Source organism: Chiloscyllium punctatum, chromosome 9 (genome assembly GCF_047496795.1).
Source record: "Chiloscyllium punctatum isolate Juve2018m chromosome 9, sChiPun1.3, whole genome shotgun sequence".
In the NCBI taxonomy this organism is placed as follows: Eukaryota; Metazoa; Chordata; class Chondrichthyes; order Orectolobiformes; family Hemiscylliidae; genus Chiloscyllium; species Chiloscyllium punctatum.
In genome coordinates, this window is record NC_092747.1 from 10,292,609 (window position 1) to 10,309,575 (window position 16,967).

General features: G+C 43.9%; 1 protein-coding gene across 13 annotated transcripts in view; it reads left to right on the forward strand.

Moving 5' to 3' along the window:
- The window catches only part of pnpla4 (patatin-like phospholipase domain containing 4), a 77,961-nt gene that overhangs the window by 20,093 nt on the left and 40,901 nt on the right, over nt 1-16,967 (forward strand). For 7 of the 13 annotated variants that reach the window (XM_072576869.1, XM_072576868.1, XM_072576866.1 and 4 more), the window contains 4 exons: nt 1,567-1,602; nt 2,449-2,543; nt 10,666-10,801; nt 16,581-16,646. In XM_072576869.1, coding sequence (XP_072432970.1) covers nt 1,567-1,602; nt 2,449-2,543; nt 10,666-10,801; nt 16,581-16,646 — 333 coding nt within the window. The remainder of the gene's footprint in view (nt 1-1,566; nt 1,603-2,448; nt 2,544-10,665; nt 10,802-16,580; nt 16,647-16,967) is intronic. The other 6 variants (XM_072576871.1, XM_072576873.1, XM_072576870.1 and 3 more) reach the window with 1 other exon arrangement.

Below are 16,967 nucleotides of genomic sequence, written 5' to 3' on the forward strand. Positions count from 1 at the left end.
CCAAGGCAAGTATCAGTCCTGGTCCCGGTGCTGTGAGGCAGCAGTGCTAACCACTAAGTCACCGTGCCACCCTCATTAAGTGTATAAGTCCTTCCCAAAATGCAGCACCTGGCATTTATCGAAATTAAACCCCATCTGCCACTTCTTAGCCCATTGGCACATCAGATCCTGTTGTAATCTGAGGTAACCCTCTTCGCTGTCCACTACACCTCCAAATTTTGTGTCATCTGCAAACTTACTAACTGTACCTCTTATGCTCACATCCAAATCATTTATATAAAGGACGAAAAGTAGAGGACCCAGCACTGATCCTTGTGGCACTCCACTGGTCACAGGCCTCCAGTCTGAAAAACAACCCTCCACCACAACCCTCTGTCTTCTACCTTTGAACCAGTTCTGTATCCAATGGCTAGTTCTCCCTGTATTCCATGAGATCTAACCTTGCTAATCAGTCTCCCATGGGGAACCTTGTCGAACGCCATACTGAAGTCCATATCGATCTCATCTACTGCTCTGCCCTCATCAATCCTCTTTGAATTTTTTTGAAGAAGTAACAATCAAGTTTGTGAGACATGATTTCCCATGCACAAAGCCATGTTGACTATCCCTAATCAGTCCTTGCCTTTCCAAATACATGTACATCCTGTCCCTCAGGATTCCCTCCAACAACTTGCCCACCACCAATGTCAGGCTCACCGGTCTATAGTTCCCTGGCTTGTCCTTACCACCCTTCTTAAACAGTTAGCCAACTTCCAGTCTTCCGGCACCTCACCTGTGACTATCGTGATACAAATATTTCAGCAAGAGGCCCAGCAATCACTTCTGTAGCTTCCCACAGAGTTCTAGGGTACACCTGATCAGGTTTTGGGGATGTATCCACTTTTATGTGTTTCAAGGCATCCAGCACTTCCTCCTCTGTAATATGGATATTTTTCAAGATGTCACCATCTAATTCCCTACATTCTATATCTTCCATGTCCTTTTCCACAGTAAACACTGATACAAAATGTTCATTTAGTGTCTTCCCCCATCTCCTGCAGTTCCACACAAAGACTGCCTATTCTCTGCCTAGTTATCCTTTTGTCCTTAATGTATTTGTAAAACCCCTTTGGATTCTCCTTAACTCCATTTGCCAAAGCTATTCAGGTCCTCTTTTTGCCCTCCTGATTTCCCTCTTGAGTATGCTGTACTACCTTTATACTGTTTTAAGGATTCATTCGGTCTATCTTGTCTATACCTGACATGTTTGCTTTCATTGCTCAGATCTTTGAATATTGGAATTGGGAAGTTGTGTTGATGTTGTACCGGATATTGGTGAGCGCCATTCTGGAATACTGTGTCCATTTCTGGTCTCCCTGGTATAGGAAGAATATCATGAGACTAGAGAGGGTTCAGAAGAGATTTATCAGGATGTTGCCAGGTATGAAAGATTTGAGTTATAGAGAAATGCTGGATAGGATGGGACTTCTATTTTACATCAGTGTGGAGGTTGAGAGGTGACCTTATAAAGATTAATAAAATTATGAGGTTTATGGAAACAATTAACGGTAGGTATCTTTTCTCTAGGATGGCAGATTTCAAGACTGGCGGCATATTTTTAAGGTGAGAGGAGAGAGATTAAAAAAAGACATGAGGTGCAAATGTTTTTGCACAGAGGGTAGTTAGAGTGTGGAATGAACTTCCTGAGGAAGTGGTGGATGTGGGCACAATTACAACATTTAAAAGACATTTGGATAAATACATGAATAGGAAAGGTTTGAAGAGATATGGGCCAGGAATAGATTAGTTTGGGAGTATGGACGGTGTGGACTGGTTCTACCAAAGGGTCTGTTTCCGTGCAGTATGACTCTCTGACCCTAAAAGCTATATTAAAACTGAACAAACTGCTACTTTTTCTTATGAAGGCAAAACTGAAAAACAGAGAATACTGTTCTGAAGAAGATTTGTTAACTCTGTTTCTCACTCCATTGGTATTGACAGACCTGTATTCCTCCGGCACGTTCTGCCAAGACTTTTTTTTTAGATTAGATTAGATTACTTACAGTGTGGAAACAGGCCCTTCGGCCCAACAAGTCCACACCGCCCCGCCGATGCGCAACCCACCCATACCCCTACATTTACCCCTACCTAACACTACGGGCAATTTAGCATGGCCAATTCACCTGACCTGCACATCTTTGGACTGTGGGAGGAAACCGGAGCACCCGGAGGAAACCCACGCAGACACGGGGAGAACGTGCAAACTCCACACAGTCAGTCGCCTGAGGCGGGAATTGAACCCGGATCTCTGGCGCTGTGAGGCAGCAGTGCTAACCACTGTGCCACCGTGCCTCCCACTAAGACTGTAGCAACTAAAATATTCTGTATGCTTTAATTAGCCCCCCCACCCATGAAAAGATTATAGGAAAGCCTTATTAATTTCTGATTTCTCTTTGTCTGTCCCCTCAGCAATGCAAGGAATTTGCTTATGGATTTGCAGCTGATGTCCGGAAACAGAAATTTGGAGCATTGACACCAGGTTATAACTTCATGAAGCAGTTGAGGTAAGAGAAGAATGTAAGAATAGAGGAAGCCATTCACACTCTCAAACTTGTACTGGCAGTCACTTAGCTCATGGCTGATTTAGTGTCCAGTTTGATATCCTTTTCACAGACAACTCTGGCAAATTCCCAACCTCAGCAAAGTTTGGAATATCGCATGCAAATCTGGTCTCCCTGCTATAGGAAGGGTGTTGTGAAACTCGAAAGGGTTCAGAAAAGATTTACAAGGATGTTGCCAGGGTTGGAGGGTTTAAACTGTAGGGAGAGGCTGCATAGCCTCTCTGGAGCGTTGGAAACTGAACCGGGACCTTCTAGAGGGCTTATAAAATCATGAGGGGCATGGATAGGGTGAATAGGCAAGGTCGTTTCCCTCGGGTGGGGGAGTCCAGAACTGGAGGGATATAGGCCAAATGCTGGCAGATGGGACTAGCTTAATCTGGTTGGCATAGACGAGTTGGACAGAAGGGTCTGTTTCCGTGTTGTACAACTCTGTGATTCCATAATCCTTTTCAGGTGTGAGACTTCCAGATGTCCATCCTGTGAAGATGTGCTTCCTGACAATACAACCAAAACGCTGAGCTCAAATTCAAATGTTTTGCCCAATTATTTTTCCTGAGGCTTCTTACTGTCACAAAAGTATTTTTAATAAAGTTTGAGTTGAGCAGGAAACTTACCCTTCCACTTTGGTTGTTTATGTGACTTAAACAGAAACATCTTGGCTGAGGGACTCAGTGACTCCACTCCTTATATTCTCGGTGTAAAACAGACACCTTAGGGACCACATTCCCTCCCTATCAGCATTGTGGATCAACAAACAACAGGTGAACTGCAGCGGTTCAAGAAGGCAGCTCACCACCACCTTCTCAAGGGCAGCTAGGAACAGGCAATAAATGCTGGCCCAACCGGCAGTGGTGACATCCCACAAATGAATTTAAAAAAAAAACAAAAATAGAAATTGTGAAACTCAGCAAGTCTGGCAGCATCTGTGGAAAGAAAGCCTTTTGAGTCTGGTCACCAGGTGTTAACTCTGCCTTCTTCCTGTAGATCCTGCCAGATCTGTCGCGTTTCACCAACAATTTCTGTTTTTGTTTCAGATCTCCAGCATCCGCAGGTTCTTTCTATTATTTTAACAAAGGGATCATTTTGGTGGAAGTGGGTATGTGAACATTTGATGTCAGAGATGTGCTGCTTGCTGTGGGTCCATTATAGGCATCCAGGGCTTTCTGCACATTTGTACGGGTAGGTCATTTTCATTTGAAATGTAGGTCCCAAACCTTGTTTCAGAACTCCTTCCTGAAATTGGTCTGCCCTGAATTTTTATGTGTTGTTTTCCCTGAAGGGCTCTTTCTGAATGCTAAATGATTACCTGAATGTTTCTTGGCTCCACAAGAGTCCTGAAAAACCATTGCTAGCTTCTACGCTGTCTGCTTGAGTGGCATGGTGGCTCAGTGGTTAGTACTGTTGCCTCTCAGTGCCAGGAATCTGGGTTTGATTGTCATTGGCGACTGTGTGGATTTGCACATTCTCCCCGTGTATGCGTGGGTTTCCTCCTGGTGCCCCGGTTTCCTCCCACAATCTAAAGATGGTTAAGTCAATTGGCTGTGCTAAATTGTCCATTGTTGGGAGTGTGTTGCTGGAAAAGCACAGCAGGTCAGGCAGCATCGGAGGAGCAGGAAAATCGACACTTCAGGCTGCACGCTTCCTGATAAAGGGGTCTGGCCCAAAATATCGATTTTCCTGCTCCTCAAATGCTGCCTGACCTCCTGTGCTTTTCCAGCAATACACTCCCAACTCTGATCTCCGACATCTGCAGACCTCACTGTGGCGGCACAGTGGTTAGCACTGCTGCCTCACAGCACCAGAGATCCGGGTTCAATTCCCGCCTCAGGCGACTGACTGTGTGGAGTTTGCACATTCTCCCCGTGTCTGTGTGGGTTTCCTCCGGGTGCTCTGGTTTCCTCCCACAGTCCAACAAAAATGTGCAGGTCAGGTGAATTGGCCATGCTAAATTGCCCGTAGTGTTAGGTGAAGGGGTAGATGTAGGGGAATGGGTCAGGGTGGGTTGCGCTTCGGCGGGTCGGTGTGGACTTGTTGGGCCGAAGGGCCCGTTTCCACACTGTAAGTAACCTAATCTAATCCTCAATTGTCCATTGTGTCCAGGGGTTGTCCAAACTAGATGGATTAGCCAGATGGATTTTTCCAACAATCAACGATGGATTCATAGTCATCATTAGACTCAGAAACCTAGATATTTATTGAATTTGAACTCCAACAACAGTGGCAGGATTCAAACTCGAGTTCCTGGGATATGTGAGGTTGAAGACATCCTGAGGCTGTAATTAGGGACAGTTTGGGCACTGAGGGAATCATGGAATAGGAGACGTAGGCAGGGAAATTGAGGTAGAAGAGTAACCTTGATCTTATTGGCTGGTGGAACAGGCTTGAGGGATAGTTTGGCATGCTCCTATTTCTTATTCTAACATAACATTTCATTATTTACTTTATTATATATTAGTAACATTGTAAATACAAGGGAAAGGTCTTCATGTAAATATTTCTGGCAGAATAACAGTATTAAAGTCAATGTAGTTTAAGATTTCAATATTAATCACTGATGGAGAACTCCCTTTCTGAGGCTGAGAATCAGTGTTAACTGGCCTGTCATTTATGAGGATTAAACATCTCCCCCAAGTAGCATTTAAATGTAAAATTCCAAGCATGAATTTTACCCAGCAGTTCCCACAATTTTCCATTCTTTTTAAGAGAAATTTCACGGACTATTAAACCCATTAGTGCCTCTGTTTAATTGTAGTCGCTGTATCTGCATTCCTCATAATCTCTTGGTTTCCTCCCTGATACTGTACTATAAACGAATAAAAGAATTTTAACGAATAAAAAGGTTGATCAGTTTAATTATTTTATATCCCCTGTATCTTATGCTAACAGCCAAGTTGTGTAAGCTTAGTGACAACAGTGTTAGTGTTAAAGATGACACAAGGGAGGAGGCATTTGATAAACTGGCTGATCTGAAAGTTAGTAAGGTTGTCATTATCTGGATGAGAAGTGTCCAAAATACCGAGAGGAGTCGGGAAGGACGTTGGGCTGTAATTTTCTGAAACTCCTGTATGCTGAAGTGGTGCTAGAAGACTGGAGAATTGCGAACATTGCACCACTGTTCAAAAGGTTGGGTGGAAGGATAAACCCAGCAGATACAGTAGTGTATGGAGGGAAAAGTAATTATCCAGGGCAAAGTTGACCGTGTTTTGCATAAGCGTGTGAGAATGAAAATCCAGTACAACTGTGTTAAAGGTCAATCGTGTTTAAGTAACTCGATTAAATCTTTTGATGAAGTAACACAAAGTGGTTGCTATGGTGCACATGGACTTCCCAGAAGGCAATTCTGCTTCTAATTTTTTCCACGAAATGGAATTTTCAGCAAAGCTGCAGCATATGGAAAAGCAAGTCGTAAGAGCAAAATTAATGAGTGACAGGAAATAGAGAGTAGTCGTGAGGCCTTCTTTAATGGCCTGGAGGAATGTCCATAGTGTAGGTTAGATAGGCTTCAGATTGGTTTCACAGGTAGGAGCAACATCGAGGGCCGAAGGGCCTGTACTGTGCTGTATTGTTCTATAGTAGCATTTCCCAGGCATCATTGTGAGCACTGTTGCCTTTCCTGATCTACATTAATGATGTAGACCTAGGCATACCGCATACTATTTCAAAATTTGCTAATGACATAGGCTTGTGACTTTGAGGAACTGTTATTAAAAAAAAGGACTGATTAACTTCAGAGAGACATGGACAGGCTGGTGAAATGGGCAGACAGATAGCAGGTGAAATTCAACGCAGAGAAGTATGGAGTGATATATTTTGTGAGAGAAAGCAAATTGAGGCAATATAAATTAAAGGTTATAACTTTTTTTAACCTATTTTTCTAATCATCCTGTTCAGAAATGTAATTATACCCAACTCTGGAGTAGGTGGGACATGAACCCGGCCTCTCAGTTCACCACCGCTGCATCACAAGAGGGTCCTATAGGTTGTGACTCTAAATGGAGTATAGGAGAAATGTTTGTAGGTATTTGTACACAGATCGTTGAAGGCTGCAGAATGGGCTGTCTTGTGGCACAGTGGTAATGTCCCTGCCATGGAACTGGGAGGTCTGGGTTCAAGTTCCACCTGCTCCAGGCATGTGTAATTACGTCTCTAAACGGGTTGATTAAAAAAAATAGGTTGAAGGCTGCAGGACTGGTACAGTGGTAGTGTCCCCACCCTGGACTAGGAAACCTGCATCCAAGTCCCACCTGCTTCAGAGGTTTGTGGTAACATCTCTGAACAGGCTTAATTAGAAAATAAGTTAAGAAAAAGCAATATTTGAAGGCTGCAGGGCCGATTGAGAAAGTGGTTTAAAATGCAAATGGAATCCTGAGACTTATAAGTAGAGGCATAGAATACCAAAGGATGTTGCAATAGCCTTTATAAAACTCTGGAATGTGTGTCCAATCCTGTGGCCTACATTTTTTGGGAAGGTTGTGAAGGCTTCTCTGAATACAGGATTGGTCACAGTTGGCACAGTTATTTCAGAAAGGGGCAAAGCATAACCCGGGAAACTACAGATACCCCAAAGAAATAAAAAAAAACAAAAGCAAAAACAGAAATCGCTGGAAAAACTCAGTAGGTTTTGCAGCATCTGTGGAGAAAAAGCAGAGTTCAAGCTTCAAGTTTAGTGACCCTTCCTCAGAACAGATGCTGCTAGACCTGCTGAGTTTTTCCAGCAGTTTCCATGTCCAGGAAACAACAGGTCTGTCAGTGTGATGTCAGTAGTGGGAAAACTGATGGAGGCTACAATGCAGGATAAGATAAATAAACACTTCGAGAACAATAAGTTAATAGTAGACAGTCAACGTCAAGGGCAGGTCATGTGAGTTCTTTAGGAGAAAGTGAGGACTGCAGATGCTGGAGATCAGAGCTGAAAAATGTGTTGCTGGAAAAGCGCAGCAGGTCAGGCAGCATCCAAGGAGCAGGAGAATCGACGTTCCGGGCATAAGCCCTTCTTCAGGAATGAGGAAGATGTGCCAAGCAGGCTAAGATAAAAGGTAGGAAGGAGGGACTTGGGGGAGGGGCGTTGGGAATGCGATAGGTGGAAGGAGGTTAAGGTGAGGGTGATAGGCCGGAGAGGGGGTGGGGGCGGAGAGGTCAGGAAGAAGATTGCAGGTGAAGAAGGCGGTGCTGAGTCCGAGGGTTGGGACTGAGATAAGCTGGGGGGAGGGGAAATGAGGAAGCTGGAGAAATCTGCATTCATCCCTTGTGGTTGGAGGGTTCATAGGTGGAAGATGAGGCGCTCTTCCTCCAGGTGTCATGTTGCCATGGTCTGGCGATGGAGGAGGCCCAGGACCTGCACAGAAAGACCACTGCCTCTGCCACTCCCTCGTCAGGTCCACACCCCTGACCAACCCAACCTCCACTCCCGGCACCTTCCCCTGCAACCGCAAGAAATGCAAAACTTGCGCCCACACACCCCCCCACCCCCCTCTCATTTCCCTCCAAGGCCCCAAGGGATCCTTCCATATCCATCACAAATTCACTTGCACCTCCACACACATCACTTACTGCATCTGCTGCACCCGATGAGGCCTCCTCTACATTGGGGAGACAGGCCGCTTACTTGTGGAACATTTCAGAGAACACCTCTGGGACGCCCGCACCAACTAACCTAACCGCCCTGTGGCTGAACACTTTAACTCCCCCTCCCACTCCGCCAAGGACATACAGGTCCTTGGCCTCCTCCATCGCCAGACCATGGCAACACGACGCTAGGAGGAAGAGCGCCTCATCTTCCGCCTAGGAACCCTCCAACCCCAAGGGATGAATGCAGATTTCTCCAGCTTCCTCATTTTCCCCTCCTCCCACCTTTATCTTAGTCCCAACCCTCGGACTCAGCACTGCCTTCTTGACTTGCAATCTTCTTCCCGACCTCTCCGACCTATCACCCTCACCTTAACCTCCCTCCACCTATCGCATTCCCAACGCCCCTCCCCCAAGTCCCTCCTCCCTACCTTTTATCTTAGCCTGCTTGGCACACCTTCCTCATTCCTGAAGAAGGGCTTATGCCCGAAACGTCGATTCTCCTGCTCCTTGGTTGCTGCCTGACCTGCGCTTTTCCAGCAACACATTTTTCAGCTCAAAGTGAGTTCTTTGATGCGGTGACACAGCAGATGAGGGTAGTGCTTTAGATGTTGTAGAACATTGAATAATGAAGCGCAGGAATTGTCCGCTGCAGCCCAAGATGTTCTGACGAACATGACGCCAAATTAACTAATCCTTTCAGCCTGCCCTTAGTCCAAAAGTCTCCATTCCTTGCATATTCATGTACTTATCTAGAAGTCACTTAAACACTCCTTTCGTATCTGCCTCCACCATCACCCCTCATATCTGTATGTTTGGACTTTCAGAAAGAATTCCTATAGAGATGTAGTGTAAAGAAAGAGATCCTTTGAACCAACATTTGGCCCATATCCCTCTAAACCCTTCCTATTCAGGTACCCATCCAGATGCCTGTTAAATGTTGTAATTGTACCAGCCTCCACCACTTCCTCTGGCAGTTCATTCCATACATGTACCACCCTCTGTGTGAAAAAGTTGCCCCTTAATGGTGCCACATGGAAGGTTGGTCAGCAAATTAGAAACGTTTGGATATGAATGGCAACATAGATCTGAAAGTTGCCGAAAGATTGGAGATGGAGGGTAGGTATGGATGGGCATTTCTCAGACAGTACCCAAGCTGAGAGTGGTGTTCCCCAGGGATTAATGTTGGGACCCATGCTTTTTCCTATTTATATAAACAGATTGGAAATGGGTGTTGAGGGCAAAACCTCTATATTTGCAGATGATATTAAGCTAGGGAGAATAGTGAGTTGCAAGGATGACACTGAGCAACTTCAGAGAGCCATTGACAAGTTGGCCAAATGAGTAGACACATGTTAAATGAGTATCATTGAATCCTTAGTGTGGTAACAGGCCATTCGGCCCAACAAATCCACACCGACCGTTCAAAGAGTAACCCACCCAGATCTAGTCCCTTACCCTATTACTCTACATTTCCTATGACTAATGCACCTAATCTATACATCCCTGAACACGACGGGCAATTTAACATTACCAATTCACCTAACCAGCATATCTTTGGATTGTGGGAGGCAACTGGAGCACCCAGAGGAAACCCACACAGGCTCGGGGCGAATGTGCACATTCCACACAGACAGTGACCCAAGGCTGGAATTGAACCTAGGTCACTGGTGCTGTGAGGCAGCAGTGCTAACCGCTGAGCCACTGTGCTGCCCCCAGTGCTGCAAAATGTGAGGCAATTCATTTCAGTCGAAGAAGCACTGAGACACAATCCAGGCTCAATGGCAGAGATCATAAAAGTAAGGAAGTAGAAGGCATAGGGTTTGGGTGAGAGGGGAAAGATTTAAAAGGGACCTAAGGGGCAACTTTTTCACAGAGGAAGGTGCATGTGGGAGTGAGCTGCCAAAGGAAGTAGTGGAGGCTGGTACAATTACAACATTTAAAAGGCATCTGAGATGGGTATATGAATAGGAAGGGGCTAGAGGCGTATGGTTCAAACACTGGCAAATGAGATGAGGTCAAATTGGAATGTCTAATTGGGATTGCAATAAATACTGTTACAAGTTAGGGTGGCTCAGTAGTTAGCACTGCTGCCTCACAGCACCAGGGTCCTGGGTTCAATACCGGCCTTGGGTGACTGTCTGTATGGAGTCTGCACATTCTCCCTGTGTCTGTGTGGGTTTCCTCCCACAGTCCAAAGATGTGCAGGTCAAGTGAATTGGCCATGCGAAATTGCCCATAATGTTAGGTGCATTAGTCAGAGGGAAATGGATCTGGGTGGATTACTTTTTGGAGGGTCGGTGTGGACTTCTTTGGCAGATCTAATTTTATCAAAATGTTACTGCAAATGTTGAACATAATTGAGGTAGAGTTTGGACCAAGCTTGTGTGTGAGTCACATCAATTTTGCTGTTCCATTTCAATAATAGTAGTGCTCTAGACAGGTCAGCATAGCTGAACATTTGAAAGCAAGTAATGTGGTTTGTGCTTTTACTCCTAAGGGAGGGGATGGAGTCAATTCTTTCTGCTGATGCCCATAAGAAAGCCCATGAGAGACTCCATGTGTCAATCACAAATGTTAAGACGCTGAAAAATTGTTTGATCTCCTCGTTTCCGACCAGAGAGGACCTCATAACGGTAACTCATTTCAGATTATGTCGTGATGCGTTTTTGGATTTACCTCCCAAATGTTGAGTGAGAAAGAAAATAAAAGCAGGCACTGGTACAGCACCATTTATGATCAAGGGGACCCTGAAGCATTTTGCAGCCAACGAAGGCGGTGGGAATCTGCAACACTTTGCCACGAAGGATGATAGAGGCTGGAGCCCTCGTAACATTTAAGTATTTAGATATGTGCTTGCAATGCCAAGGCATTCAAGGCTCTTGGGTGGCACGGTGGCTCAGAGGTTACCACTGCTGCCTCGCAACACCAGGATCCCAGGTTTGATTCCGCCCGTGAGTGACTGACTGTTTAAGTGTGCGTTTTCTCTTTGTGACTGCATGTGTTTCCTTCAGGTTTCCTTCCACAGTCCAGAAATTTGCAGGTTAGGGGGGTTTGCCATGCTAAATTGTCCATTATGTCCAGGGGTGTGCAGGCTAGGTGGGTTAACCTTGGGAAGCGTGGGGTTACAGGGATAGAATGGGGTGGCGTAGGTCTGGGTGGAGTGTTCTTTGGAGGGCCGAATGGCCTGCTTCCACTCTGTAGGGTTTCTGTGATTCTGTGAAGTGCTGATGCGATTGGGTGGTTATTTTTGACTGGGGCAGACTCAATGAGCCAATCGGGTCTTTTTCTGTGCTGTAGATCTCTGTGACTCTACACAGCTCTTTCTCTGAGAAGTCCATTCGCTGTTGCAACTTGTCCCATGCCACGTCAGCTCTAACCTTGGTTCACTCCACAATCTCAACCCACTCTGCAAAGAAAAAACAACCTCTTACTTACCTCTACTATTATCTCTGACCCCTTGCTCTTGGCCTCTTTCTTATTACAAACAAACTGATTTTATCTACAAAGGAACCTCTGCTATCCAAATTTTTGATTATCCAGACAAGATCGCAAGGGCCCGATACTGTGTTATCCAAACATTTGATTATTCGAACAAAATACTCCCTGCCTGTGTCGTTCGGATGATCCACTACATCACTAATTCACTCTCTGTTGCATTCTTTCTTTCCTTCCTCCCCTTCCCTCAGTCCTTCAGGAATTCCTTTAGAAGTTGATTGGAGGTCCAAAAGCTAACCCAACATGGGCGGGGAGGATTTTATTCGGATAATCGAATGCCAGATAACACAGTTTAGCCAAGCACCGAGACCTTGCGGTCTTGTCTGGATAATCTGAAATTTGGATACTTGAATGCCGGATAATCGAGGTTCCTCTGTACTTTGCTCAAATCTTCGTTATTTTAACGTGTATCATATCACTGGTGATCTGTTCCAGTGAAGAGAGCTACAGTTTTCTAATTTGCCATATATAATTATTGACAACAAACTTAACCTTGATGAATCTGCACTGTAGTTTTGTTTTACTTTGGCATCCCACCTGTAGTGTAGAGCCATAAACTGTTCATGGTGATCTTACTAAGGTTTTATACAGATTCCGATTGTGCGCACTAATTTTACACTCCGTCTCACTAACCCTGAAAGTGAAGGCCACTAAACTTCTAATTCACACCCTGTCACATTCTTTCTTTCCTTCCTCCCTTTCCTTCAGTCCTTCAGGAGCTCCCTTAGAAGTTAATTGTAGGTCCAAAAGCTAGGAAGGAACTCCAGTGGACCAGACGTGGATCATGCTTAGGGAATAAGCACAAATGATCAGAAAGTGGCTCCCATCTGTTCAATCAATTAGTCATAAGCATTTGAATGAGGAGCCGGTGTTGGCCCCTTGGCCCTTTGAACACGCTGCACTATTCATTAAGATCATACTTGATCTGATTATTCCATATTTCCACCTAACCCGATAACCTTTCATCATTCAGTCATGCTTAGCTAGAATCTATTTACCTCTGTCTTAAAAATAGTCAAAAACTCTACTTCCTCTATTCATTTGAGGAAGACAGTTCCAAAGACCGTCAACCCTGTGAGAAAACAATTCTCTGAAACTCGGTCCAAAATTTTATTTGTAAACAAATACCACTACTTGTAGATTCTTCAATAAGAGGAAATATCCTCTCCACATCACCTTGTCAACACCCCTCTGGATCTTATATGTCTCAATAAAGTTGCCTCTTATTCTCCTAAACTCGCGTAGATGCATGATTATCATGTTCCAGGAATTAGCCTGGTAAACCTTCTCAGAACGACTTCCAAGTCATTGATATCCTTCCCTAAAGAAGGTCACCAACTCAGTACTCAGTCTGAGTCTCACCTGTGTAACAGAATCCTAATTATTTTACTTTTGTATCCAATTTCTCTTGCAATTAATGATAATATTTTGCTCGATTTCCTAATTACCTGCTGTAGATGGATTCTAACCTTTTGCAATTCATGCACTACAACACACAGAGATCCCTTTACATCTCAGAACTCAGCAATTTCTCATTGTTTAGTTGCAGTAGCTATTAAGCATGACAGTACTAAAATTCATGAGATTACTGATGCTGGTTAGTAAGTTTGCGGATGACACCAAAATTGGTGGTAGACAGTGAAGATGATTACAAAGAGCTCTTGATCAATTGGGTCAGTGGGCTGAGGAATGGCAGCTGGAGTTTAATTTGGATAAATGAGAAGTTATTGTTATGTTGCCATAGTCTTACCATTAGAGAGAAGCGACTGGTGGTGATTTAACCTGAGGGCTACCAGACCTCAGGTGAGGCAAGAGGTTGAGAAGGAGAGTCTTGCATTTTGGTAAAACAAACAAGGGTGGGATTTAAACAGTTAGAAGTGGGGTCTTGGTTAGTTTTGTAGAACAGAGACACTTAGGGTACATAATTCTTTGAAGTTTGCATCACAGGTCGACGGGGTGGTTAAGAAGGCGTTTAGCGTGCTTGCCTTCATTACTCACACCTTCGAGTGTAGGAGTTATGATATTGTGTTGAGGTTGTATAGGATGTTGGTGAGGCCTCTTCTGGAGTACTGTGTCCAGTTCTGGTTGTCCAGTTTTCGGAAGAATATTGTTAAGTTGGAGAGGTTTCAGACAAGATTTACCAGGATGTTGACAGAAATGGCTGGTTGAGTTATAAGGAGAGGCTGGGAATTCTCTCATTAAAGCATAGGAGGTTGAGGGGTGACCTTACAGAGGTTTATAAAATCATGAGGGGTATAGAAAAGGTGAATGGCAAGGGTATTTTCTCTAGGATGAAGGATTTCAATACGTATTTTTAAAGTAAGAGGAAAAAGATTTTAATAAGACATGAGGGACAATCTTTTTACACAGAGTGTGGTTTGTGTTTGGAATGAACCTCCAAAGGAAGTGTTGGATAGGGTACAGTTACAATGTTTAAAAGATATTTGGATAAGTACATGAATAAGAAATGTTTGGAAGAATATGGGCCAGGGGCAGGCAGTGGTATTAGTTTGGTTTGGGATTTTGGTTGGTATATGCTGGTTGGCCCGAAGGGTCTGTTTCCATGCTATATGACTCTATGACTGACTGGAAATTTTATTATAAAGCTGACTCTAATCCTATTGTAGCTTACTGGTGTTTTATTATTGCAGTGCCCTGAGATTTATTACCATTGGCTTTCTATCAATACCAACAAATTCTTACTAATGTCATATTTTGTTCTCGCAAAGTGTCTTAATTTAGATTTACTTGTGACTTTGCAGATTAGATCTCGAGTCTCCAATATGTAAATTACCTTTTTTTTTCTTGCCTTTTGGAGATAAGCAGGCAATAGAATTTCACTTATTGGAAGATTGCAGATAAGTATACCCAGCCTATTTATGTTTCTTAAAAAAAAATTCCCTACTTTGACATCTCTTTTTGGTAACCTGAAGACATTCATGGCTTACTGAGGTGTGATTCCCTAGGGAGATAAAGCTGAAGTTGTAACATTCTTATGTCTTCCTTTTCCATTTGTGTTAATGAATGGCAGATGGTGGCAATGATAATGTTACTAAGTTAGTAACCTGGAGTTTGGGGATATCGGGTCAAAGGACTGTGGTATTGTGCATTCAATTAATAAATCTGGAATTGAACATAGGAAGCAGGAGTGGGCTCAGTCTTGATATTGTAGAATTATAGAATCCCTGTGGTGCAGTAGAGGTCATTTGACTCATGGAGTCTGCACTGACCCTCCAAAGATCATCTCACCTAGACCGAACTCCACCACCCATCCTCCGACCCCGCATTTGCCATTGGCTAATACCTGCACATCCCTGGATACAAGTGGACAATTTAGCATGGCCAATCCACCTAATCTGCACATCATTATATGAAACCAGAGCATCCGGAGGAAACCCACGCAGACATTGGGATAATGTGCAAATTCCACACAGACAGTTAGCCAAGATTGGAATCGAACCTGGGTACTTGGCACTGTGAGGTAGCAGTGCTAACCACTGTGCCACGGTGCTGCCCAACCTCCCAATGTCTTTAGTCTGCACAGTAATCCAAAGATTTGCTGCCCTTTAAGTGAAGAAATTCCTCCTCATTGCAGTCTTAAATGGCCACCTTACCCTGAGGTTATGTCAATTTGCTAACCAGGAGAAAATTTACATCCACGCTCTCATGCCCTTTGAGAATTTGACAAGATTCAGTGAGGTCACCTTTAACCTACAGCACTCCAGGGACCAGAGAGCCAGCCTTCTCAATCCCTCCATCCCAGGGATTAATCTGGTGAACCTTTCAAATCCCTCTATGGCAAACATATCTCTCCTTTAATAAGTGGAAGTCAAATCAAGGTTTTATAAAACTGCAGCAAGACATTATTACTCCTTTAATCAAATCCCATTTGAATTTCAGAAGTGGTGATCATTAAACTATCGTCGATCACTGTAAAAAATTCATCTGATTTACTAATGTCCTTTAAGGAACTGGGCTGGCCTATATGTAACTCCAGGCTAATAGCATTGTGGTTGCCTCTGTTTTTTAAATCAACCTGTTCAGAAATGTTCTGGAGCAGGTGAAACTTGAACCCAGGCCTTCTGGCTCAGAGTAGACACATTTGGCTACCTCTTAACTCCTGTCTGAAATAACTTAACAAGCCATTCAGTTCAGAGGCAATTAGGGATAGACAGCAAGTTCTGACCTTGCCAGCAATGACCACTTCCCGTGAAAGAATAGAGCAAAGTCATTTAATCCCACCAAGATGCAAACTTGACTTCCTGACACTTGACTTGACAAGCTACACACTGAACGCGTCAACTCTTTTATCAATTTCCCTCAGTTGCTTTGGATCATTTTAGGCTTGCTTGATCATAAACCCGTGGAACCAAGGGCATGGACATTGAGTTTACTGTCAGGCAGGAGAACCAGCACTGAGAGTGGGCTGCCTATCGTGGGAGTCACACAGTGAAGGAGAAGCGAGCCATTGATACAGCCCTATGGGATTCTCTGCATCCTAGACCCATGATTGGCCTGTTTAGACTGGGTCAGGTAGCAGATCCATATCAGCTTAACTCATTTGACAGTATCGCCCTGGAATCACCGAGAATCAAAGATTAATTTCCAGCACAACATAGAGATTACCAATACTGTAGGGATATTTGAAAAAGAAAGGGTGCCTTTTTGCTACCTTGATGGCCTGAAAGTAGTTCACAGCTGATGAAGCACTTTTCAAAATGTAGTTAGTATATGTAATGTCAGAAATACAGCAACTAATTTTCTCAGAGCAAGCCCCCACAACTGGCTAGAGTCAAACTGAGAGGTGCTTTGTTTTTGACGCTATCACATGGGATGTACATTAAGTCATCTGTAGAGAGCAAAATGTTATCTTTGCAGATTTATATTTGAAAGCTGACAATTGCTATTTCTCAACAGGTTCTTCTTGCCAGTAGCTTTGTGCCGTTCTATGCTGGGATTAAGGCAGTGGAGTATAGAGGTGAAGTGAGTATGCATTGACTTTTCTATAATAGCAATGCTTTGTTCTGTGTGTTTTCTGTTCAAACTTCATTTAGAAGTATAATGTGTAACTTGCACACGAGGACCTGTGCTTGCTGCAAAACTGACAGCAGTTACTATGGAAGTGGACACTTGAGGGCAGACGCATGGCAGTTTAGAGCAGGAGCTGAGAAAATTGAAGCAAGAAGTAGGGTGAAACCTTGCAGACATTGCCAAAATGTAACATGAGGAAGCTGTCAGTAGATTGGCTCCACTGGGTGGTAAGGAATAAATTTCAGGCCAGGATCATACGGTGCAATTAATTAA